Consider the following 25,900-nt stretch of genomic DNA (forward strand, 5'->3'; position numbering starts at 1 on the left):
ACGCATAGTATATATATTCTGAATTTGTCTATAAACCATCCTACGCAATTATTCCGGAGGTACGAAATTATTGATTTTCCAAAACAACACTGCGAAATATATGAAACCACTACCTACGTGCCTATAACGGATCTTGTAACTAATGCAAGCATAGCTAAGTTAATTATTTAAAAATTTTGCCAGTGCAAGAGTCTTTGAAATTGCATCATTTTGAATGATTTATATAATATAATTAATAATATTTTTTTCAAAATTAGCAGTGTTCCTTGTTTTGACATAAAAATATATCAGGTTTTACTTGTACCTAATCAAAAAATTATTTTCTTAGAAACTACTGATGGGTTGCAGTGAAGTTTTCGTGGCATCGATTTATTATCCAAGTCCTGCTGAAAACTTTAAAGAAAATTTTTACCTTAAAAAATTAATCAATCTTGATTATTCATAAAATACAGGTACTCAAAAAAAAATTCCAAAAAAATATTATCAATATTTGTTGGTATGAATTCGCAGAATACTTGTATGTTATTAATTTAGGGCTCTTATTAAAAACGGTCAACACAATAATGAAGCTTTGGTCAGTTCTAAAATAGTTTAACAGTGGTCAGCAAATAGAACAAGATTAATCATCAAATAAAGTATACCCCTAATCTAACCTAACCTGACCTAACCTTACTTGACTTAACAATGCCTGATATATTTTCATAGCCGACAAAAACATACTACATTTGTTATTATGATGTGCGAATTATATTAATGATTTTTTTTCTTGCTAACCCAAAATTATTAATCTCTTTTCGAATTTATTATCGGAGTCCATATCCATGGAAAGGAAATGTCTGGTGCTCTTCACGTATTAGGTAAGGGAATAGAGAGTTTTAAGGGAAAATGTTTCTGTATTTTCCGTTCCTAATTCGATGCTTTTTAAAGCAAGGGAAACAACTGATTAACATACTGTAAATCTTTCAACAAAACCAAAAAAACGTGGTTGAGACGAAACAATACCCTAAAATATTGCCAGAATCAGAATCCAGAATCCAGAATCCAGAAAGACGAAAGTGAAGCATCCGTTCACAAAAATGTGCGACGCGCGGCCATGGTGTATTGGACAGACATGCGGTTGAATTTGCCCTAGCAAATGTCTTAAATAAAGTGGGAATCTTAACGACATAAGTGATGAAGTCGTGTAAAACAATATATGGCGCACTGTCTGGCATAATCTACAATCTATCTATGGTCGACTTTGCCCTAGCACGACAAATCGATCTTTCCGTGAGGTTTATTTCAATTATTTCTAATGAACGTATTAGTAAAATCTCAAATGCTTCTAGAGTTATCCCTCGGGAAATTAGTAGTACATCGACTAGAAAAATAAAATCGGGTGCGCACCGATAATTTTAAAGTTGAAAAACGTTTAATAAATTTTTCAGTAAGGTCCTGTTTTTGTTAATCTTAAATATAAATAACTTATATCGGCGGGGATCCCGCGAATACAAACATTTGAGATTTTAGTGATACGTTCATCAGAAATATTGCGAATAATAATATTATGTTGCCTCAATGTACAAGTCTTCGAATGTTTATCTATTGATATTTAATAGGTATTGAAAACACAAAATTATTTTTAAGATACTTGTTCTTATGATGTAGTTTTACAGATAGATTAAGAAAATAACGATTAATTACCATTTTATCGCAACTATTAAAATAACAATACAGCACAAGGGGTAAAGCTTATGGGTACATTCTATTTCTGAGCAATTATTACCAATAAAAATGTAAAAATACATATATACTTGATAATAATATTTATTTATTTATTTATTTATACGCCCATTGGGCTTTTACATACATAGTTAATAAAAAAATAATATTCTGAAGATTGCAAGTTCACAAAGTAATAGTAAAAATACATATAACCATATCCATTTGACATATTATAACAGCAAGTAAATAGTACAAAAATAAGAATATTCCTACTCCTAAGTAATAAAGACTTAAATTAGTTAATAAGAAATGTAAAGTTTATATGTAAATGCTAGGTAGTGGCAGCAGTAACATGATACAATACGACACTTGTCTTTGAGTAAGAAAGCTAACGAAATAATTATTATTGGCATTATTGTTAACATATTATACTGCGTTTGACTGGTTGTAGTGGTCTGCTTAATCGAGGGCGATGGTCAGCCATTTTACATAGTTTATATAAAAAAAATATTGTGCAGATTATAAATAAAGAATAGTAAAGGAATAATATAACATTCACCATTAGACATATAAAACCAAGCAAAAAGCAAATCTAACCATGATAGTTTGTAGGTATAAGCCTGTTTTGTCAATCTTGAGGAAATAATTCAATAGGAGGTGCAATACCTAGATGTTTATTGTTTTATTTTAAAAGTTCTAATATTTTGGTTTTAAATTTGGAAACCGATTGGAAATGATAGACATCAATTGAACTATATTTGTTTCCAAGTGTATGAAGCCTTTGAATTGGAGAGTTTACGAAATAATTATTGGCAGATTTGGTAACAAAATATAGAGCATTTAAACGGGTATCACGGGTAGGTATACGCAAATTAATTAAGCTCGTTAAATCGAGGGCGTCCAGGTTGCCATTAGATTTATTGAAAAGGCAAACTAAGTCACTCACTGTGCGTCTTGTAGTTAAATCGCTTAGGTTTAGTAATTCCATTAGACATGTATAATTAAGTTCTTCGATTGGTATTCCAAGTTTGTAATTAATAAACCTTAGAAATTTATGTTGTACTCTTTCGATTTTTTGCTGATGAGTCTTATAAAATGGAGCCCAGATTGTTGAGTTGTACTCTAAATTACTTCTTACCAACCCAGTATAAAGCAATTTGAAGGAATTAATTGTTTTAAATTCTTTTATCGTCCTCAGAATGAACCCCAGGCAATTCATGGCCTTGTTGGTTATTTCATTTATATGAGGAACAAAAGTTAATTTACTGTCAAATAATATACCAAGGTCCTTAATTTGTTCGACTCTTTTTAGGACATTGTTGTTGATGCTATATTGATATTTAATGGGATTTTTGATTCGGGTAAAAGTTATTGATTGACATTTTTCAATGTTGAGAAACAGTTCATTAAGGGTGCACCACTCTTGTAGCCTCACAAGATTTGATGCAAAACGCTACAGTCATTATGATTAGTTATTGTTTTGTAAATTTTTAAATCGTCCGCAATATTGGAATTATTATGTGAAATCGCGGGTCTAAATTTAAACGGTTTACTTCTATATGTAAGTACTTGATTAATGAGTACCTACCGACTGATGCTAGGTTAAATAATTACTTTCTTAAATTCAATAACTATGTAATTCTTAAATAAATGAATTAATAATCGTCGCTATGCACCCATAAATCAATCTACCTGTAAATAAAATCATTGTGCAGTTTGTTTACGTAGCATTAAAATTGTGGTTTTTGTAGCGTGGACTTCCGCCATTCCTCTCCCCACCTCACTGTGGGTTACTAGAAGGAGAATGATATAAAGCTTGGGAATTGGAATAACTAGACACAAGCAGTTTTCTTTTCTGAAAAGGCTAACGTATCACAAGCAAAATGAATCCAATCGTGAGTAATATTAAATACATTATGATAAACAGTATTTTGATAACATGACGATCATATTCACAGTTGCACAGTCACCAAGTAAGAAATTAATTTAATTTTGTCTTTGTTGCTTTCAGTTCATCGCTACTTTCCTGTGCATGGGCGCCCTGGTGTCTGGAAACCCTCTGCTGTTAAACAACGGTCAGTGGAGGGGAGAAGGTCTGCTGGAGAGCCAGGACTGGGCTGGTCAGACCTTGGGAGGTCCAGGAATATGGGCTGCCAATGCCGGTATCCTGGGAGCCCCCCTAGGCACGTGGGGGCTGGGAGGACGTCTTGTTGCCAACTCTGGACTGGGATGGGCCAACCAGCTGGGTGGCGCTGCATGGAACAACGCTGGACTGGGCTGGGCCTCTCCTCTCAACTCTTGGGCCCATGGAGGCGCTCCCATTGGAATTGATGGACGTGTTGTGGACACCCCTGCAGTGGCCATCGCTAAGGCAGAGCACGCAGCCGCTAAGATCAACACCGCTGTTGAGTCTTCTTGGATCAATTCTGGTGCCCATGGAGCGTGGTAACTTCAATAAAAACCCTTTCTTCAAAGAACTGATATTATATTTTTTGTTTTTAAATTATCTCTTGCCAACTTACGACATTATTTGGTTACAAATTCGTTTATAATTATCACCTTGCACTTTTTCCATGAATAAATAAATAAAAATTATACCTATCTGCCATGTATGCTTTTTCCACAAACCTTTATTATTATTACATACGTGCTGAAGTTCCCAGCGTTGCACGGACATTCTGTTTTAAAGGGTGCAACAAGGGGATGAGGGTAATTTATCGAAAGATTTTATCGACAGTGAACTCGATACTGGGATTTTTTTAATGTTTGGTCACGACAGGCGTCATTTGATAAGGCCATTTGACGCCTATTTGCAATTGTGAATGTTATTTACATAAAAATAAAGTGCTAGGGCAAGTAACTTACATTATAATGGTTTCGGTGTACGTCAATTATCCGGTAAAGCTAGGATATTTCTGTCCTCAGGGTCAGAGTACTGCATTCATGACATACTCGGGATGGTGGTAATCCATTTCGGAACTAAACAATTGGGAATAACTAAGCATTATACATTTTATTTACTTAAGATAACAAATGTTATCTCTACTGTGAGGGATAGGTGATTATTCAATAAATTTATACCCATAATTGTATGAGTGTTATAAAGATATGGCATAATATACTATATTTTAAGTTGTGCATAACCTGCCTCACTAGGCAAACCTGTGTTGAGGCAGATTTTTTAGTTAATTATTTCTCGCATTTAGTCTATGGTTTACTTATAAATGTTTAATATAGGTTCCTATACAGCAATACATTATTTTAGGTTACATTTTTATTAACATATACACAATACAAATACAGCAAGTTTTAGCACAATTCATACTATAAAAACTATCAATGACAAGGCGTTTGGTTAGGTTACATTATTGTTTGCATATACATAATAAAAATACAGCAAGTTTTATCACCATACATACTACAATAACTGTCAAGGCGTTTGGGTTAGGGCACCAGTATACGCTCGATCATTTGAATAAATCCAAATTTTCTGTGTTTGACTCAGTTTAATATTTTCGGGGAGCATGTTGAATATTTTTGTGGTAAAGTATCTATAGCTACGTTGACCTTGTCATAACTAATCTTATATGGTTCGTGGTAATCATATCTCCGTGGCTGAATATGGAGAAGGCCGGTCGGACCCTCGACGTAGTCGTTCTTCATCAGACGAGTCAAAGTCCAATTAACAGGGAGCCCAGGGATCTCACCCTTCCGTGCTGATCCGTCAGAAGGCACCAGATGGGCCTAACAAGTGATGGAGCTACCACCTAACAGTTATATGTCTTTCAGTTGGGCACACACCACCGGGTTCAGAGGGGTCCGGAACCACCAGGTTCGGCAGCGATATTTTCGTAATAAGCCCACAAATTATCGGGTATGGTAACACGCGCATATTTCATCGTTAATACTAACGGGTGGCTGAGGTAACGAACACTAAACCATGAATGTCGGAACTTGACACGCGGTACAAAAAAACGCCATCACGATTGAAACTTCTGTTTCACACAGAATTCTTCGATTCTTAAAGAAATCTGCATTTCGAAATGATACGCTTCGAGTTGGATAGATAAAAAAAATATCGCCGAATGTTTAATCCCTCGGAATTATGTTGAATGATAAATTAAAGGTGACACGTCATTGGACAACATCCGACACACTCTGTTCAATAACAAGAAATGAGCGGAAACGGAAAACAACCATCTTCACTGCCCTGCGGAGCTCTGCCCTGGACCCGAAGTCACCATAATTTAAAAAACATCAATTTGCAATTCGAATTGATTCAACAATTTTAAGTCAGAGTCAAACAATTGCATGCTTATGAAATCAGTTATTTCGTAACAAACTTTTTCTTATTTTCAATGTCAAGTGTGTGAAAATTCATCAATGTCGCAAGAAAACGGTAGATTTGCTTAAAAAATAATCCGACAGACAAAATTCAAAACTTTAAATTTTCATCGGACGGCAGGGATTATGTCCGGGCGAATAAAAATACGTCCCAATATGCAAACCATCGGCTCGCAAGCAGTTATTCTTGAAAAGTGTAAAATAATCAATGGTCAATGTTTTTAAAAGTTGAACAACACAAAGGAGGCAAAGTTTAAAGGTTTCTCGGCAGTAGATTGGCAATTCCGTGAAACTGCAGCTTAGGGTTTCAGATACTGAGAACCCTTTAAGGATCTGAAACCTGACCGGCGCGGCAATCAGAAAGCTGCGGGTTCAATTCCCGTCGGCGGCATGTATTTTCTCTCGGAATATTTTTTCACTTTATATAGGTGCTTCAGGCTTATAATGTTATCCTAAAAATAATATTTCATCCTCTGTGCCACGCATGAAAAATAATTGAACTTAAACATAAGTTAATTATCAAAAATAAAAATATTTATTTTACACACATGTTACCCATTTTCCGATAACTTTGTTTATTTTACATAATTGTTTTTTTAAATAATTATAACTAGTTAGATACTTGTTTGTCTATACCTGTTTGTCTATTTTCTAATTTTCATTTGACGTATATCCCGACGAAGAAACCATTGGTTTTAAAACATGCACTTTTTAATTAAATAGTGGTGTATCCAAAGTTATTTACTTTATTTGAGTCAAAACAAAGCCGTGAAGTGATATTGCAATTATTGCAGAAGGAAAAATATTAATCTTTATTGTAAATTATTCTGCAGGAACTACCCCGGCTACTTTAACAAAATAATATTTTGGTTTTATGACGTATTATGCAGGCTTTTAACCTCCAAGAGACCTTTAAACATCGAATCAAAACAAATAATAATTGCATGATGTAATTTGTGAAGTGATTGCTCTTTTGTATGTCGATGATCATTATCGGACTAAAAATAGAACACAGAGTCAAATTAATTTGTAAACCATTGAAAATATTTCAATAACATTATTTAAAAAAAGAATCATCGTGCCCAAATAAATTTTATTTATTTTGCGTTATTTCACAATTTATTAATTTAAATAATATTATTTATTATTTTTACAAGCAATAATTATTCGCCTGAAACACTCATCCACATTGAAAAATCTCCTGATAAAAGATACAAGACGCCAACGGGACTCGAACCCATGTCCCTTCGTTATTAATATTAATTCATTATTAATTAATAATAATTGTTACCCTTTGTGCTATGCATGAAAAAATCTTGACAAACAAAAAACATTAGTTTAACAAAAAATAATAATTAATATTTGACAAGTTCAAGTATTTCACCTAAAAATGTAGACAATTTGTCTCTACGCCATCTAGTGAGAGAGTTAGCTCTTACAATGCCTTTCTCATATAAAATAAAGTTGGTTGTTTTCAGGTGAAAAAATGTAACAAGCAGTAATTGTTGAATGAAACACTAGTATATATTGAATTATTTCGCGGATAAGAGATAAGCCGCCATAGCTCAGTGGTCAGAGCTGTCGACCGGAAATCGAAGGGACACGGGTTCGAGTCCCGTTGGCGTCATGTATCTTATATCAGGAGATTTTTCAATGTGATAATTATTGCTTGTAAAAATAATTGTTACCCTTTGTGCTATGCATAAAAAAATCTTGTCTTAAAAACATTAGTTTACCAAAAAATAATAATTAATATTATTTATATTTGCTTTTGTATTTCTCAGTATTGCCCTGGTGTATGGCTATAATTTAGAATTGAAACGTACCTTGAAATGAATTTACCCATGTTTGGTTACTAAATCTAAATAGTCAGGTATTTTTCACCTTCCTCTTCCACGTTTCCTTTTCCCTCCCCACTACCTTAATCCTCACAACATACCTCAATTGGGTATACCATAGTCTCACTGCCTCCAGATGGATAGGAGCCGTTGGGATTCTTGTGTGATATTAATATCTTCATTGAATATCTATTTTTAATGTAAACGATCACTTTGTAGTCACCACCATTTAATCAAAAGAAATGACACTTTCCCAACCTATTTACTATTTGTACTTCGTCACAATTAATGTATATATAGAGCATGTAAACGTGTAAAATGGTTTACAAAAATTGACTTATTTTCGATAAATAATAATTCAACCCGTAAAACATTTTTTTTATTATAATAAATCTATTTTACATAGAATTTTAAAAATATGGTAAGGAAAAAATATTAAAAATTAATTAGTATTTAATTCAAGTTGACAACTCTACCAACTTCGCCAAATGCCAAACAGGTAGAATGACATTTATTTCGTGATCTAATGTCGTCCAATTTCAGAGAAATGCGTATACGATGACCTACTACACACACGTGTTAAATTCAATTTGCAAAGTAAATTTGAAATAATACTACAGATTTATTAGAAGATGTAAAGCAACAAAATTATTATGAATATTCGCTTTATATCCAAAAAAATTAAATTCAAGTTAAATAAAGTAATGCATAATTTCCATGGAACGTCTGTGTATAAAGTGAGTAATCTTGGTGAATGCTTTTCAAAACACGTAATTGTTTTTCTTTAAACTGAACTTCACACATGTATGCGCTAAATAATCTATATAATTAAGGTGTGTGCACATGATTGCCACCAAAAGTTGATAAATGCATTGTCATCGACAGCGAGCCTATCTGCCTCGCTGGAGTGTGTTAATTACCTCTCTCAAGATTTGCATTTATTCATTACCGATTCAAATAGATGAATTAAAGAGCAGCCAAGAAGATAATTTTCCTACTCCGATTTTTTTGCAAAATCTCCTTTCGATTCGTCTTTACCATTTCTACGAACTAGACAAAAAAAATTTCACTTGAATATCTCTCTCGAAATAACGAAGGGAAATTTTATTGACTTACACATATCGTCTGCATGAAATTTATCCCAATGAATCATATTTTATTTCTGATAACTAACCCGTGATAACCTAGAATTTATAAATGAAACTGCATAAAATATGTTATGAGTGAATTTAACTCGCATGACAATTATTATAATTATTATTTACTAGTGATTTGACTCTCTTCCTGGTATAGATATTGATCATGGGTAAACAATCCGATTCAAAGCAGAATACAGTATTTTTTAAGATGTTTAATACCCTACTAAATAACGATGCTTAATAATAATTGAGTCCTTGAAAAAAAATAAAAAGTAAATAAAATTAACTTTTTCTCTGTGAGTAAAAACTTTAAGTCAGTTTAAGTTTTTTTGTTTGCTATAAAAAGCGAAATTCCAAAAAAGCTACTCATTGTGGAAGAGGCATATGTGCATTTTAAAATAGTATTATTCTAGTAAGTTTTTAGATTCTCACGGCCAAAAGCATTTTTGTTGTTTGTTTTTGGGGTGTTATGCTGTGTTGCGCTAACTCCTTCTTTAGCCTTTAGCCTTTCTTTAATCTTCGGATCTACCGGATCTGCCCTGATGATGGACACTGCAATGCTGTCCGAAACGTTGGCTAAAGAAGGAGTTAGCGCAACACGGCATAACACCCCAAAAACAAACAACAAAAAAGTATTATTCTATTTCAATTGAAGCAAAATGTGGTAAATGCACTCAATCAAAACAAACTTTTCCTTTGTGTGTACAACATCGATTCAAAAAAAATTACAACCTTGCTCTTCAGTGGAAGTCCACTAAGCTATAAATTTGTTATTTACTACCTATAGTGAGTTTTTTATAGCGTACATTTCCTTTCCCCACTCCACTACTAGAATAATGATATAAAGCTTGGAACTTGCACTGACCAAACACAAGCAGTTTTCTTCTCTGAAAAGGCTAACGTATCACAAGCAAAATGAATCCAATCGTGAGTAACATTACATTATGATAAACAATATTTTGATAACGTGACAATCTTTTTCACATTTTCACAATCAGCGTGTAAGAAATCAATTAATTTTTTTCTTTATTGCTTTCAGTTCATCGCGACCTTCTTGTGCATGGGCGCCCTGGTGTCCGGAAACCCCCTGCTGCTGAACAACGGACAGTGGAGGGGAGAAGGTCTGCTGGAGAGCCAGGACTGGGCTGGTCAGACCTTGGGAGGTCCAGGAATATGGGCTGCCAATGCTGGTATCCTGGGAGCCCCCCTAGGCAGGTGGGGGCTGGGAGGACGTCTTGTCGCCAACTCTGGACTGGGATGGGCCAACCAGCTGGGTGGTGCCGCATGGAACAACGCTGGACTCGGCTGGGCTTCTCCCCTCAACTCTTGGGCCCATGGAGGCGCTCCCATTGGAATTGATGGACGTGTTGTGGACACCCCTGCAGTGGCCATCGCTAAGGCAGAGCACGCAGCCGCTAAGATCAACACTGTTGTCGAGTCTTCTTGGATCAATTCTGGTGCCCATGGAGCATGGTAACTTAACGTATAAAATCCCTTTCTTCAAAGAACTGATATTATAATTTTTATTTTCTAATCATCTTTTGTCAAATTATGACATTCTTTGGTTACCAATTTGTTTATAAAAATCTACTTGCACTTTTACCATCAATAAATAAATAAAAAAATTGAATCTGCTATTTATGTTTTGTTCCATAAACCTTTATTATTATAACCTACTTGCCGAAGTCCCCAGCTTTGCAAGGACACTATTCTGCTTTGAAAGGTGCAACAAGGGGATGAGGGTAATTTATCGAAACATTTTGTAGACAGTGAACTTGATACTGGGATTTTTTAAATAGTTGGTCACGACAAGCGTCAGTGGATAAGTCGATTTGACGCATATTTTCAATTTTGTTGTTATCATTGTGAATTTTATTTACATACAAAATAAAGTTCTATGGCAAGTGAGTTGCATTATAATGGTTTCGGTGTATGTGAATTTTTTTTTTTTTTTTTTTTTTTTAATTTAATTATTTCATCAAAAAATTACAGAATAAATATAATATATCATTAGTAAGTTGTATAATTATATGTCAGTTAGAAACAATGAAATTGTTGAAAGAATAATGTTACAATAATACGGCAGTTTCTAATATAAGAAAAAATATTTTTCAATGTAAGAGTGTTATATAGAAATGGCATAATATACTATATTTTAGGTTGTGCACCTGCCTCACTAGGCGAACCTGTATTGAGGAAGAATTTTTAATTTTTTGGTTAATTATTTCTCCATTTTGTCTATGGTTTGCTAATATGTAAATGTTTAATATGGGTTCCCATACAGCAATCCATTATTTTAGGTTTATTATCCGGTAAAGCTAATATTTCTGTCCACAGTGTCAGAGTACTGCATTCATGACATACTCGGGATGGTGGTAATCCATTTCGGAATTAAACAATTGGGAAAAACTAAGCATTATACATTTTATTTACTTTAGAATAAATGTTATCTCTACTGAGGGGGATAAGTGATTATTCAATACATTTATACCCATAATTGTATGAGTGTTATATAGAAATGGCATAATATACTATATTTTAAGTTGTGCATAACCTGCCTAGCTAGGCGAACCTGTGTTGACGCAGATTTTTTAGTTAATTATTTCTCGCATTTAGTCTATGGTTTACTTATAAATGTTTAATATAGGTTCCTATACAGCAATACATTATTTTAGGTTACATTTTTATTAACATATACACAATACAAATACAGCAAGTTTTAGCACAATACATACTATAAAAACTATCAATGACAAGGCGTTTGGTTAGGTTACATTATTGTTTGCATATACACAATACAAATACAGCAAGTTTTATCACCATACATACTACAATATCTGTCAGTGACAAGGCGTTGGGGTTAGTGCACCAGTATATGCTCGATCATTTGAATAAATCCAAATTTTAATATTTTTTTTAACTTTTTCTGTGTTTGACTCAGTTTAATATTTTCTGGGAGCATGTTGAATATTTTTGTGGCATAGTATCTAAAGCTACGTTGACCTTGTCATAACTAATCTTATATGGTTCGTGGCAATCATATCTCCGTGGCTGAATCTGGAGAAGGCCGGCCGGACCCTCGACGTAGTGGTGCTTCATCAGGCGAGTCAAAGTCGAATGAACAGGGAGCCCAGAGATCTCACCCTTCCGTGCTGATCCGTCAGAAGGCACCAGATGGGCCTAACAAGTGATGGAGCTAACACCTAACAGTTATATGTCTTTCAGTTGGGCACACACTACCGGGTTCAGAGTGTCAGCGATATTTCGGGTATCCTGTTCAAGATTGTTAGTAATAATCTAATAAGAAAATTATCGAGGAAGGTAACACACACGCATTCCGTCGTTAATACTAACGGATGGCTGAAATAACGAACAATAAACCATGAATTTCGGAACTTGACACGTGGTACGATAAAACCGCCATCACGATTGAAACTTTTGTTTCCCACAGAATTCTTCGATTCAGTAATCTGCATTGTGAAATGATACGCTACGAGTTAGATGGATTCGAGTTATCCCCGATTGTTTAATCTATCTAGATTATGTTAAATAATAAATTAAAGGTGACCCGTCATTGGAAAACGTTCGTCTTACTCTGTTCAATAACACGAAGTGAGCAAAAACGTAAAACAACCATCTTCACTGCCCTGGATCCGATGTCGCCAATAATTTAAAAAACACCAATTTGCAATCGATCCAACAATTACTTTAAGTCAGGGTCAAATAATTGCATGTTTATGAAATTAATAAAGTCAAGTGTGCGAAAATTCACCAATATCGTAATAAAAAGGTAGATTTGTTTAAAAAACAATCCGACCGTCACTCTTCTTTATATTATAATAATATATGTTACCTAAATGTTGAAATAATGATAAAAACAAAATTGTGAATTTTCATCGTACGAAGGTGATTGTGTGTCCGGGCGAAAAAAAAGACGTCCCAATATGCAAACCATCGTCTCGCAAGCAGTTCTTTTTGGAAAGTCTAAAGCAATCAATAGTCAATGTTTAAAAGTTGAACAACACAAAGGAGGCAAAGTTTAAAAGTTTCTCGGCAGTAGATTGCCAATTCCGTGAAACTGCAGCTTAGGGTTTCAGATACTGAAAACCCTTCCAGGATCTGAAACCTTACCAGCACTAAGAAGGCTGCGAGTTCACGTCCCGTTTTTTATTTAATCTTATAATTTTTGGTCAAAAATAATATTTTATCATTTGTGCTATGCATAAAAAATGTATCTTAAACACAAGTTAATTATCAAAAATAAAAATATTTATTTTATATTCATGTTACACATTTTACGATAACTTTTTTTATTTTACATAATCGTTTTTTTTTTAATATTGTTTGTCTATTTTCATTATACGTTTATCCTGAAGAAGAAAGCATTGGTTTTAAAACATGCACTTTTTGATAAAATAGTGGTGTATACAAATTTATCAATTTTATTTAAGTGTAAATGACGCCGCAAAAATATTTTGCAATTATTGCAGAAAAATATATTCATCTTAATTTTAAATTATTCTGCAGGGTCTACCCCGGCTAGAACTAAAATGTAGCTATTTACCAAAATAATAATTTGGTTTTATGACGTGTTATGCAAGCTTTTAATTTCCAAGAGACCTTTAAACATCGAATCAAAACAAATAATAATTGCATGATGCAATTTGTGAATTAATTGCTCTTTTGTTTGTCGGGCCATGTCAAGAGTCAGAATAATAGAAGAGTATGTATGAGACGATGTATGAATGTGAATGAGGCAAGGAGTGTGTGCCAAGACCGAGTTGTTTGGCGGTCCTCTCTGCCTATCCCTGCGGGGAAACGGCGTGATGGTTAGTTAGTTAGTTAGTTAGTTGTTTGTCGATAATCATTATCAGACTAAAAATAGAACACAATGTCAAAATTAATTTGTAAACCATGGAAAATCTTTAAATAACATAATTTTAAAAATGAATCATATTAAATGCAATTTTCGCAATAAAGCTAACTCTACGGCTTCCGTGGTCGAGGGGTAAGGCTCTCGACTAGCAGTCTGAAGTTTGCTGGTTCAAATACTGGCGTGCGCTAGTAAATTTTATTAATTTGCGTTATTTCACAATTTATTCATTTAAAATAATATTACTTATATTTGCGGCATGTTCCAGAGTGGAAGATACTATCAGTATCACCCTGCTGTAAGGCCATAATTTAGAATTGAAACGTATCTTGAAATGAATTTAGCCGTGTTTCGTTACTAGATTTAAATAGTCAGATATTTTCCACCTTCCTCTTCCCCATTACCTTTTCCCTCCCCACTACATTAATCCTCACAACATACCTCAATTGAGTATGCCATAGTCTCACTGCTTCCAGATGGATGAGAGCAGTTGAGATTCTTGTGCACTATTAAAATTAAAAAAATGACTTCATTGAATATCTATTTTTAATGAAAACAATCATTTTGTAGTCACTACCATTTAATCAAAATAATTAACACTTTCCAAACCTATTTACTATTTATACTTCGTCACAATAAATGTATATATAGAGCATGTAAACGTGTAGAATGGTTTAAAAAAAGTGACTTTTTTCGTTAAATAAAAATTCAACCCTTAAAAACATGTTTTTACTATAATAAATCTATTTTAAATAGAAGTTAAAAACATAGTTAAAAAAAATATATTAAAAATTAATTAGTATTTAATTCAAGTTGACAACTCTACCAACTTCGCCAAAAACAGGTAGAACTGACATTTATTTCGCATATTAACTGCTCTAATGTCGTCCAATTTCAGAGAAATGCGTATACGATGACCTACTGCACACACGTGTTAAATGCAATTTGCAAAGTCAATTAAAAATAATACTACAGATTTATTATACCTAAGATGTAAAGCAACAAAATTATTATGAATATTCGCTTTATATCCATTCTATTTAAATAAAGTGATGGAAATTTTCAATGGAACGTCTGTTTACAAAGTGAGTAATCTTTATACATTCTTTTCAAAACAAGTAATTGTTTTTCTGTTTTTCTAAACTGAACATAACACATGTATGCGCTAATCATATAAATAATTCAGGTGTGTGCACATGATTGCCACCAAAAGTTGATAAATGCATTGTCATCGACATCAAGCCTATCTCAAGATTTGCATTCATTCATTACCGAAAACAAAAATTAAATTCAAATAGATGTATTTAAAAATGATGCCCCGAAGTTAATTTTCGATTTTTAAAGAAGATAATTTTCCTACTCCGAATCTCTGCAAAATATCCTTTCGATTCGTCTTTACCAACTACACGAAATTCATTCACTTGAATATCACAAGGGTAACTTTATTGACTTACACATATCATCTGCATGAAATTTATCCCAATGAATCATATTTTATTTCTGATAACTAACCAGTATTTATAAATTAAACTTCATAAAATACGTTATGAGTGAATTTAACTTTAACTTTAAAAGGGACACGTTTGTAAACCTTCAATCTTTTAAAAAGTACATCAAATCTTGGCTAAAAAACACTGAACTAGATATTTTTTTCTTATAAGTTTTAGCAAAGCTATCTTTAACATTTATATCCATGTATACATTATTTTTTTATTATTTCACATACATACAAAACAGCGGATATATTTTATTGTTTGTAATGCTTTGTCTGCTAATTCACTTTTTAAGATGTCTTCAAAAACTAGTATTTACCTTATTTTTTGTGTTATTTTAAAACTTTTACATGTTACATGATTTAGTTTCTTGTATTGCATCTCTACAATAACTCTTTTAAAATAACTTAAATTTATATTTAATATTGTATCTCCACTTAAACCATAGAAATAAGATAAAAATACTTATAATACCCACACTCAGGCTTCGCCTTCGTGGGATTTTTTTTGATTATGTACATTTATTTCAATATTTTTTATACATTTTTCAATATTTTATGTAACCATGTATGGTTAAAAAAAAATCAAAAAAAAATAAAAAAAATAAAATAAAAAAACTCACACGACAATTATTATTTACCAGTCATTTGACTCTCTTTCTGGTATAGATATTGATCATGGGTAAACAATCCGATTCAAAGCAGAATGCAGTATCTTTAAAGTTTTTTAATACCCTACTATTTAGTAGGGTAATATATTTTTTTATAATTATTATTAAGCATCATTAAATAACGATGCTTAATCATAATTGAGTCCTTGAAAAAAAATACAAAGTAAATAAAATTAGCTTATTCTCTGTGAGTAAAAACTTTCAGTCAGTTTAAGTTTCTTGTTTGCTATAAAGAGCGAAATTCCAAAAAAGCTGCTCATTGTGGAAGTAGCATATGTGCATTTTAAAATAGTATTATTCTATTTCAATGAAAGCAAAATGTGGTAAATGCACTCAATCAAAACAAACTTTTCCTTTGTGTGTACAAAATTGATCCAAAACAAGTTACAACCTTGCTCTTCAGTGGTCGTTCACGAAGCTATAAATTTGTTATTAACTATAGTGAGTTTTTTATAGCGTACATTTCCTTTCCCCACTCCACTACTAGAATAATGATATAAAGCTTGGAACTTGCACTGACCAAACACATGCAGTTTTCTTCTCTGAAAAGGCTAACGTATCACAAGCAAAATGAATCCAATCGTGAGTAATATTACATACATTATGATAAACAGTATTTTGATAACATAAATTATCTTTTAATTACTGTCTGTATCTGTGTTTTCTCCTTAAATAAATAAATAAAAAATAAAAAAACATGACGATCATATTCACAGTTTCTCAGTCACCAAGTAAGAAATTAATATAATTTTGTCTTTATTGCTTTCAGTTCTTCGCTACCTTCCTATGTATGGGCGCCCTGGTGTCCGGAAACCCCCTGCTGCTGAACAACGGCCAGTGGAGGGGAGAAGGTCTGCTGCAGAGCCAGGACTGGGCTGGTCAGGCCTTGGGAGGTCCAGGAATATGGGCTGCCAATGCTGGTATCCTGGGAGCCCCCCTAGGTAGGTGGGGGCTGGGAGCACGTCTTTCCGCCAACTCTGGACTGGGATGGGCCAACCAGCTGGGTGGTGCCGCATGGAACAACGCTGGACTCGGCTGGGCCTCTCCCCTCAACTCCTGGGCCCATGGAGGCGCTCCCATTGGAATTGATGGACGTGTTGTGGATACCCCTGCAGTGGCTATAGCTAAGGCAGAACACGCAGCCGCTAAGATTAACACCGTTGTCGAGTCTTCTTGGATCAACGCTGGTGCCCATAGAGCGTGGTAACTTCATTAAAACTCTGTCTTCAAAGAACTGATATTATAATGTTTGTTTTTAAATTACCGTTTGTCTAACTATGTCAATATTTTGGTTACCAATTTGTTTATAAATCTTCTTGCACTTTTTCAATCAATAAACGAAAATAGTGTTTATAATCGCTGTTTAGTCTTTGTTTAATACACCTTTATTGCTATTACATAATCGCTGAATTACCCAGAGTCAAACATATTTTATTCTGCTTTTAAGGTTGCAAATTGGTAAGGTAAGGCAAGGTTATAATTTTGTCAAACCTCACGTTAACAGTAAACTTTTCTTCAAAGTGAAGTGTGCAAAAAATCTTCAATTTCGTCCGAGATGTTTATTTAAATAATACATAAAATTATATTACACAAAGAAGACAAAAACAATTATCTAACGAGAAGTTGCCGATATTTTAAGCTTCCAAAAATTTCATTTACTTGCGCACAAAACAGCGTGGCTTTTAAAGTAAAAAACAAACTTTCTAAAACTTACCTAGGCTCGCAGCTTGCAACCCTGCAACTGCGTGGTGAATCATCAGCCGACTACCTACGAGAAGATACGATAGCATCGGATTACCACCGGATTATCCTCTGGACGTTCGAGAGCCTGGAGACTTTTCGGGAACATTCTCCAAGACAAGACGAACCGCGTGATTACCTACATATATAAACGCTGCGTCTTCAATCTGCAAGACGGATCGTAGACAGTACGGTGCGACTCCTTTTCTTTCCGAGCAATACTTCCAGTACCAAATCAGTGTTTAACAAGATCTGCCATTTATGTCACTTAAGTAATTTGTGTAACAATTAATAAATACTCTGTCGGTTTCATTAAAAACGTTTATTTATCTCTCTACCACCTCAGCATCTTCAGCACCCACACTACTTAAAGCCTTAAGGCCCCGTAGTAAGCGTTCAAAAATGGTTTGATTGGGAGATATGTACATACGAATGTATTTACATATTTCTCTCCAGAATCGCCCTTTCCTCTCCAGACTCGGCACGCCATGCAGCTGGTGGGCAATCCTGCTAAATCACCAAACGTTTCGAACCACTTGGAGTAACCTATGACAGATGTGTTGGTTTTCCAATAAATGGTCCCCGGGGCGGCGATACCCAAAACCAAAATATAGTTTTTTGTTCCTGACTCTTATTTTATTTCGTTTTCACAATTGATCTTTGTTTTTAATCATCAGCTTATTTAAAATTATTCGCCAACCGGTTTTGTTTGACCAAAACTTCACCAGGGTAATCAGGATAAAAATTTAACAGTGTCATTCCGTTAAATACTATAAAAGTAATAAAAACGTTCAAAATTATTAAAATTTTCTGATGCTTATGTTTATGTGTATTTTTATAATACCTTAAACTACGCGATTTCAAGATTGCAAAGAGCGCAACTTATTTTTTTTAATACTCCTCGCAAATAATCAATGATTGAGTGGAGGCCATTTATTCAGCTTTAGAGATTGTTGAAGGCAAATTGTTGGTAAAACAGTTAAACAAATAATGTTTTAAATTTGAAAGCATCAATGTTGTTTCGTGTTATTTTCTATTATAGCCTCGTAACAGTTTGTGATAACAATTTTTTTTTATTTTGCTTGATTAAAAATTACGATGGAAGGTAATAGTGACCATATTTCATATCAGATCTCTGAAAAAATTACTAACAAATATTTTATATACCATAATGCAGAAATGTTAAATTTAGGTAAAAGATGGCTTGTCCTTCTGTGATATTAAATTAATCAAATTGTATCCCGGCTGGCAATAATAAATAGGTTTAATGACATACATGTAATGTTGTTAGTTTTTAACCAAGAGTCTTTTACCCTGAATCACAACCAATAATAAGTGCATGATGCAATTTGTGAAGTGATTGCACTCTCGCGTGTTGACAAACATTAGGCGATTAAAATACAACAAAATATTTTTTTATACTCGGGGAATAGATACAAAGCGTTTGTTAACCCCATAGAAAAAACTTTCTACAAAAATTGGATATCCAATAAAGTGAGTATCACTAAATAATATGATTTTTCTTGTCCAATCCCTACACAAACTCCTTTCAAGTTGATTTTACAATTTCTACGCACTATAGAGAGTAACTCAATCGGTGATGCATGATTATTAAAAATATATATTTTTTTTTTTTATTTTTTTTTTTTTTTATTATTGTACAACAGAACATTCGTTCCAGTTACAGTACAATTTTACAAACAGTATAATTTAAAACAAATTCAATACAATTTTACAAAAAATTCAATACAATTTTACAAACAGTATAATTTTACATCATATCAGCATTTGGGTAAGTGACTCTTCAAAAATTGTTTTAGGTCGTTTAAAGAACAGTCATTTACATCCAAATTCTTTGCTAGTTCGTTCAACAGCACCACTCCCCTCGTCATGCTTTGCTTTGCCAAGACGTCGGTTTTGCCATTTGGTACTCTAAATAAGTCATGGTATCGACTTCGGCTGTAGTGGTCTGGTACATATAAATCATAGCATCCCAAGAGGAATGGGCTATCAATAAAATTGTTCCAAATTTTGAAAGATATAGTGGCTAGGCTTGCTTTCCGCCTAGTTTCCAGACTCACAGAATTGGTTTCCTCAAGTAAGTCGATATGGTGCATGAACCTGGGATAGGTTCCATGCGTCCGCATATAGACATACCTGAGGAATTTCTTCTGGATTTGCTCTATCTTTCAATGTACTTCTGGTGGTACGGTGCCCAAACATCGCTCGCATACTCCAGCTTGCTTCTCAGTATGCCATCGAACAATGCTAACATAGCATCTTGGTTATTGAACTGCTTGCATGTCCTAATGACGAATCCAAGAAGTTTGTAGCAAGACTGAGTGAGCTGCGATATATGGCCAGAGAATTTCAGTTCGGGATCAAAGACGACACCGAGATCCTTTACAGAATTTACACGTGATAGTGTTTCGCCCTTTATCTTATAATCGTAAAGTATAGTGTTTAAAGAGCGAGTGTAAGACATAGTGACACATTTTTTTGTATTGAAATCTAATTTGTTTATCAACGACCATTCAGATAGTGCATCCAGATCAGCTTGCATTTTAAGACAGTCTTGTTGGGAGCTTATTTCCATTAGAATTTTAAGGTCATCTGCAAACAGTAGACATTTACTATTCTTAACATAGTTTTGGATGTCATTTATTAGTATTAGAAACAACAGCGGTCCGAGGTTAGACCCTTGATTAATTCCAGATTTCGCTGAGAATTTTTTTGAATTATGTCCATTTACCGAAACAAATTGTTTTCTGGATTTTAAATATGATGAGAAAAAGTTTAGTGTTGGTAGGTCGAAACCTAGTTTAAACATTTTCCTCAGTAAGATATCATGGTTAACACGGTCAAATGCTTTGGCAAAGTCGGTGTAAACTACATCTGTTTGGTGCCTTGAGTCTAAACCGGTGGCTACCAATCTCGAGAAAGTAAGCAGATTTGTGACTGTTGATTTCTTTGGAAGGAAACCGTGTTGATTTTCTCCAATGAATGGCATAATCTGGAGACTTAATTTGTCACAAATCATTTTTTCAAATAGTTTTGGTAGCACTGATAATACGGCTACCGGTCTGTAGTTTTTGACGTCTGTCTTGTCACCAGCCTTGAAAATGGGACTGACTAGGGTCAGTTTCCATATCTGGGGGAAAGTAGAAGTCAAAATACTGGTATTAAATATATGACAAAGAGCTTCACTTATCATTGGCGCTATGCTAATGATAGTACTGGAAGGGATTCCATCCGGCCCTGTAGCCTTGTCAGTCTTCAGTTTACGGATATAAGCTTCTACCTCTGTCGGGCTCGTTAATCTTAGGGAAATGTTACCTACGTTCCATGGGACCTCTGTTCGCGTAAAATCTGTACTAAGATTAGGGGTTTCACTATCATACACAGATTGAAAGTAGTCTGCAAATTTCTGACAGATAGATTCTGAGTCCGTTATAAATTTGTCTCCACTATTCAGGCCGTTATGTGACCTGGAGTTAGCTTTCTGTGATTTTATAAAATCCTATCATATTCTCTATCATATCACTCTCGAGATACCGATGGGCACCTTTATTGTCTACGCTTACAACTAAACTTTTTTTAAATTATATATATATATATATATATATATATATATATATATTATATATATTATTAATTATATATATTATAGATATATATCACATTGGTCCACCTAGGAGGCTATGAAGCAGATAATTTCCTTCGGGTCAAATATAACTATGTGGGGAGAGTCTTTTTAAGGAGATAAAGGAGAGAAGGTTCTTGTAAGTAGAAAGAGGTTAGGGCTGGGTATGTATGAATCCATCGGTCCCACTACGGTGCAAGGCAATGAGTCGAGAAAGTCCGGTCACCTTAACTGGCCTCTCCTAGTCTGGTTCACCACACCACCAACCAAGTCAAACATAGCAAGCCACTTAGGGTGGCCTATGGTAGAGAAGATGCTTATCCCAGGAATTATTCGTGGGGCGGTGGTACCTATACCAGCCTCCCAAATAGAAATTATATTTTTGAAGTGAAACTTCTTTAGGCGCGTAATGGATTTTCGTGGACGGAGTAAAACCGAGTCAGGATCGACACGAAAATGCGGGTACCCCCACCACCGCTCACCGTTCACCGATCACTGTTTTCAGTAAAAGCAACAAATCATTAGCATGCGCATAAAAGTTTTTATGTGTTTTATTTAAGTACTTTTTTACTCGGTAGTATAATTTTGTTTGGCGCATGCCTTAGCTGTGGTACAGACGTGGACAGGGCTTTCCTGTACCGTCCGTCCGCCGTTCAGTCTGGTTTAGTCGTCCGTCGAGAGCGCTCGCGTCGCGCGCTTTGCCGTTCCATTCGTATTCCAGTATATAAATATTGTTTACTGTCGAGGAAGTTGTTATAAACTTTAAAAAATATGTTTAAAATGCCGTGTAAATATACGTGTTGTGCGTTCAGCTTGCTGCTGCTGGTTTTAGTGAGTAGTGCTGCCTCCAAAAATGTGGATAATTCCGATAGAACCTTCGAGGAAAGCAATTGCAGTAAGGTGAGACAGTTCCTCGAGACCAGGAACATCTCGGCTGTACCGGCTCGAGGCGCAGACGACAAAGGTAAGAAACCGACAAACCAACAGAACCCACATTCATAAATTGTGGTTCATACGGTTTGGTACAGAATTTCAGTGTTAAAAATGAGTAGTGACGAGATATTTAATTGTAATATTGTTATTTATGTAATATTGTATACTTGTGAATAAATTGAAAATTTTTGGAACTATACATTAATCGAACGTCATTCATCTATAAGAAAATATTAGAAAAAGCAAATCCATGCTTCGTCGTTGAATTATTTAACCTCTAATTTTCAAACTAACCTAAGAGAGAAAATAGAGATGATGAAATGAAAATAGAGAGAGAGGAATACTAGAAGTTTCACTTCTGTCTTGCGTAGGCTTGACACACCCACTTTTTTTTGTCAGTGAGTTCAACTCACCTGGTACTTATTGATTATTTCGAAATACACTTGTACTTAATGTACTAGTATTTTTACTACACTTTTAATTCTATTTTAATTACACAAATTTACTTGTATTTTTTCTTTTTTTTTGATACATGCTCCTTGTATTATTTTTAATTCAATAATACGTATTTTCTTTGATATACTTTTTATATTATTTTAAATTTTTCTCTTTTCCACACCTATTTTTTTAATTCATATATCTTAAACTTATGTAGATATTTTGCATTATTTTTAATTCCTTTATACTTCATACTTGTTTTAGATGTATAAATTATTTTATTTTATTTTTATATTATTTTGTTTTCATTCAACTTATTTTTAATTTGTATTATTATACTTAACATAAAATTGACCACTACAACACGGGCATGTGCCTAGTGTGGTGGCCAAAAATTTACCCGTTTACTGTAATGTATAAACTTTACTGAATAAAGAACATATAACAAAAATTTAATAGTAATTTGACCATAATTGTGGTAGAACAACATGGACAAACAATTCGAAGCAGAACATAGTATTACTAATGTTTTTTAATCCCTGGCGAAAAAACAATGATAATAATAATTGAATCCATGTAAAAAAAATATATATACAGAGTAAATAAAATCAACATATTCCATGTATGCAACAACTTTCAGTCAGTTTAAATTAATTTGTTGCTTGGTATAATTCAAAAACCGAAAATTTAAAAACTTCCGGTTACTGTCGAAGTAACCACATGTTTTGTGTTGTTCTGGTCGATTGAAAGAAACAAGTAGAATAAAAAGTAAATGCACCCAATGAAAAAAAAAAATCGTGTGTCAACATTGATCCAAAACAAATAACAACCTTGCTCTTCAATGGTTAGTCCACGAAGTTAAAAACCTGTGATGTATTATAGTGAGTTTTTTGCATAGTTCATTTCCTTTCCCCACTCCACTACTAGAATAATGATATAAAGCTTGGAACTTGCACTGGCCAAACACAAGCAGTTTTCTTCTCTGAAAAGGCTAACGTATCACAAGCAAAATGAATCCAATTGTGAGTAATATTACATTCTGTTTAACCATTTTTTGATAATATGACAATCTTATTCGCATTTTCACAATTACTGTGTAAGAAATCAATTTATTTTTTTCTTTATTGGTTTCAGTTCATCGCTACCTTCCTGTGCCTGGGCGCCCTGGTGTCTGGAAACCCCCTGCTGCTAAACAACGGCCAGTGGAGGGGAGAAGGTCTATTGGAGAGCCAAAACTGGGCTGGTAAGGCCTGGGGAGGCCCAGGAGTATGGGCTGCCGGAGCCCCTCTGGGTACATGGGGGCTGGGAGCACGTCTTGCCGCCAACTCTGGACTGGGATGGGCCAACCAGCTGAATGGTGCCGCATGGAACAACGCTGGACTCGGCTGGGCCTCTCCCCTCAACTCCTGGGCCCATGGAGGCGCTCCCATTGGAATTGATGGACGTGTTGTGGACACCCCTGCAGTGGCCATCGCTAAGGCAGAGCACGCAGCCGCTAAGATCAACACCGTTGTTGAGTCTTCTTGGGTCAACGCTGGTGCCCATGGAGCGTGGTAACTTCAATAAAACCCTTTCTTCAAAGAACTGATATTATAATTTTTGTTTTTAATTTATCTCTTGCCCAATTATGACATTATTTGGTTACAAATTTGTTTATAATAATCTCCATGCACTTTTTCCATGAATAAATAAATAAAAATTATATCTTTTTTTATGTTTATCCCACAAACCTTTACTATTATTACATACGTGCTGAAGTTCCCAGCGTTGTACGGATTTTATTCTGCTTTAAAGGGTGCAACACGGAGATGAGGGTGATTTATCGAAACCTCTTGTAGACAGTGAACTAGATACTGGGTTTTTCAATTGGGTGGCCACGACAGGCGTCATGTGATAAGGCGATTTGACGCGATCATTGTAAATGTTATTTAAAAACAAAAGAAAGTGACAAAAGGGCAAGTGACTTCCATTACAATGGACGTCAAACACTGACTGATTTTCGTGTATGTCACTTATCTGGTAAAGCAGAAATTTCTGTCCACAGGGTCAGGGTACTGCATCCATGACTTACTCGGGATAGTGGTAATCCATTTCGAAATTAAACTATCAGGAATAACTAAGCAATATGCGTATTACTTACTTTATAAAACAAATATTATCTCTACTGAAAGTAGTAAATGATTACAATAATTTCATACCTGAGGACTCATAATTACTGTCCTAACTAATCTAAAACGTATCGTGGCAATCACATCCACGTGGTTGGGTCTGGAGAAGGTAGGACGTAGCCGTTCCTATTCAGGCGAGTTGAAGTTGAATGAACAGGGAGTCCAGACACACACGCATTCCGTCGTTTATACTAACGGATGGCTGAAATAACGAACACTAAACCATGAATGTCGGAACTTGACACGTGGTACAATAAAACCGCCATCACGAATGAAACTTCTGTTTCACACAAAATTTTTTGATTCAGTAATCTGCATTATGAAATAATACGCTTCGAGTTAGATGGATTCGAGTTATCCACAATTGTTTAATCTATTTAGATTATGTTAAATAATAAATTAAAGGTAACCCGTCGTTGAAAAACGTTCGTCCTCCTCTGTTCAATAACAAGAAGTGAGCAAAAAAGAAAAAAAAACCATCTTCACTGCCCTTCATCAAAATTAAGAAAAACTAATGAAAAATGTTTCGAACTGAAAATTCATCAATATCGTAATAAAACGGTAGATTTTTAAAAAAAATAATCGGACAGAAAAAATTGAAAACTTTAAATTTTCATCGGACGACGGTGATTTTGTATCCGGGCGAAAAAAATACGTCCCAATATGCAAACCATCGGCTCGCAAGCAGTTCTTTTTTGGAAAGTGTAAAGTAATCAATGGTCAGTGTTTTTAAAAGTTGAACAGCGCAAAGGAGGCAAAGCTTAGAAGTTTTTCGGCAGAAGAACCAATTCCGTGAAACTGCAGCTAGGGTTTTAGATACTGAGAACCTTTTCAACTTCTGAAATCTGACTGGCATTCAGAAGGCTGCGGGTTCAATTTTCTTTTTTCTCGGAAGATTTATTCAATTTATGTAGTTG

At 34.4% G+C, this 25,900-nt stretch overlaps 3 protein-coding genes across 3 annotated transcripts in view; 2 read left to right on the forward strand and 1 right to left on the reverse strand.

Moving 5' to 3' along the window:
- LOC149412660 (uncharacterized) overlaps window positions 1-25,900 on the reverse strand; it is a 320,577-nt gene that overhangs the window by 244,160 nt on the left and 50,517 nt on the right. The gene's annotated exons all lie outside the window — the stretch shown is intronic.
- On the forward strand, window positions 3,473-4,180 carry LOC149412679 (uncharacterized). Its single transcript, XM_089645471.1, has 2 exons — window positions 3,473-3,599; window positions 3,716-4,180. The coding sequence occupies exons 1-2, from the start codon at window positions 3,588-3,590 to the stop codon at window positions 4,151-4,153; spliced, it is 450 nt and encodes a 149-aa protein (XP_089501597.1). The 5' UTR covers window positions 3,473-3,587; the 3' UTR covers window positions 4,154-4,180.
- LOC149412680 (uncharacterized) lies at window positions 9,896-10,502 on the forward strand. The gene is made up of 2 exons (XM_089645355.1): window positions 9,896-9,952; window positions 10,065-10,502. The coding sequence occupies exons 1-2, from the start codon at window positions 9,941-9,943 to the stop codon at window positions 10,500-10,502; spliced, it is 450 nt and encodes a 149-aa protein (XP_089501481.1). The 5' UTR covers window positions 9,896-9,940.

The sequence above is a fragment of the Hesperophylax consimilis genome, chromosome 22 (assembly GCF_061612785.1).
Source record: "Hesperophylax consimilis isolate HC1 chromosome 22, BYU_Hcon_1.0, whole genome shotgun sequence".
In the NCBI taxonomy this organism is placed as follows: Eukaryota; Metazoa; Arthropoda; class Insecta; order Trichoptera; family Limnephilidae; genus Hesperophylax; species Hesperophylax consimilis.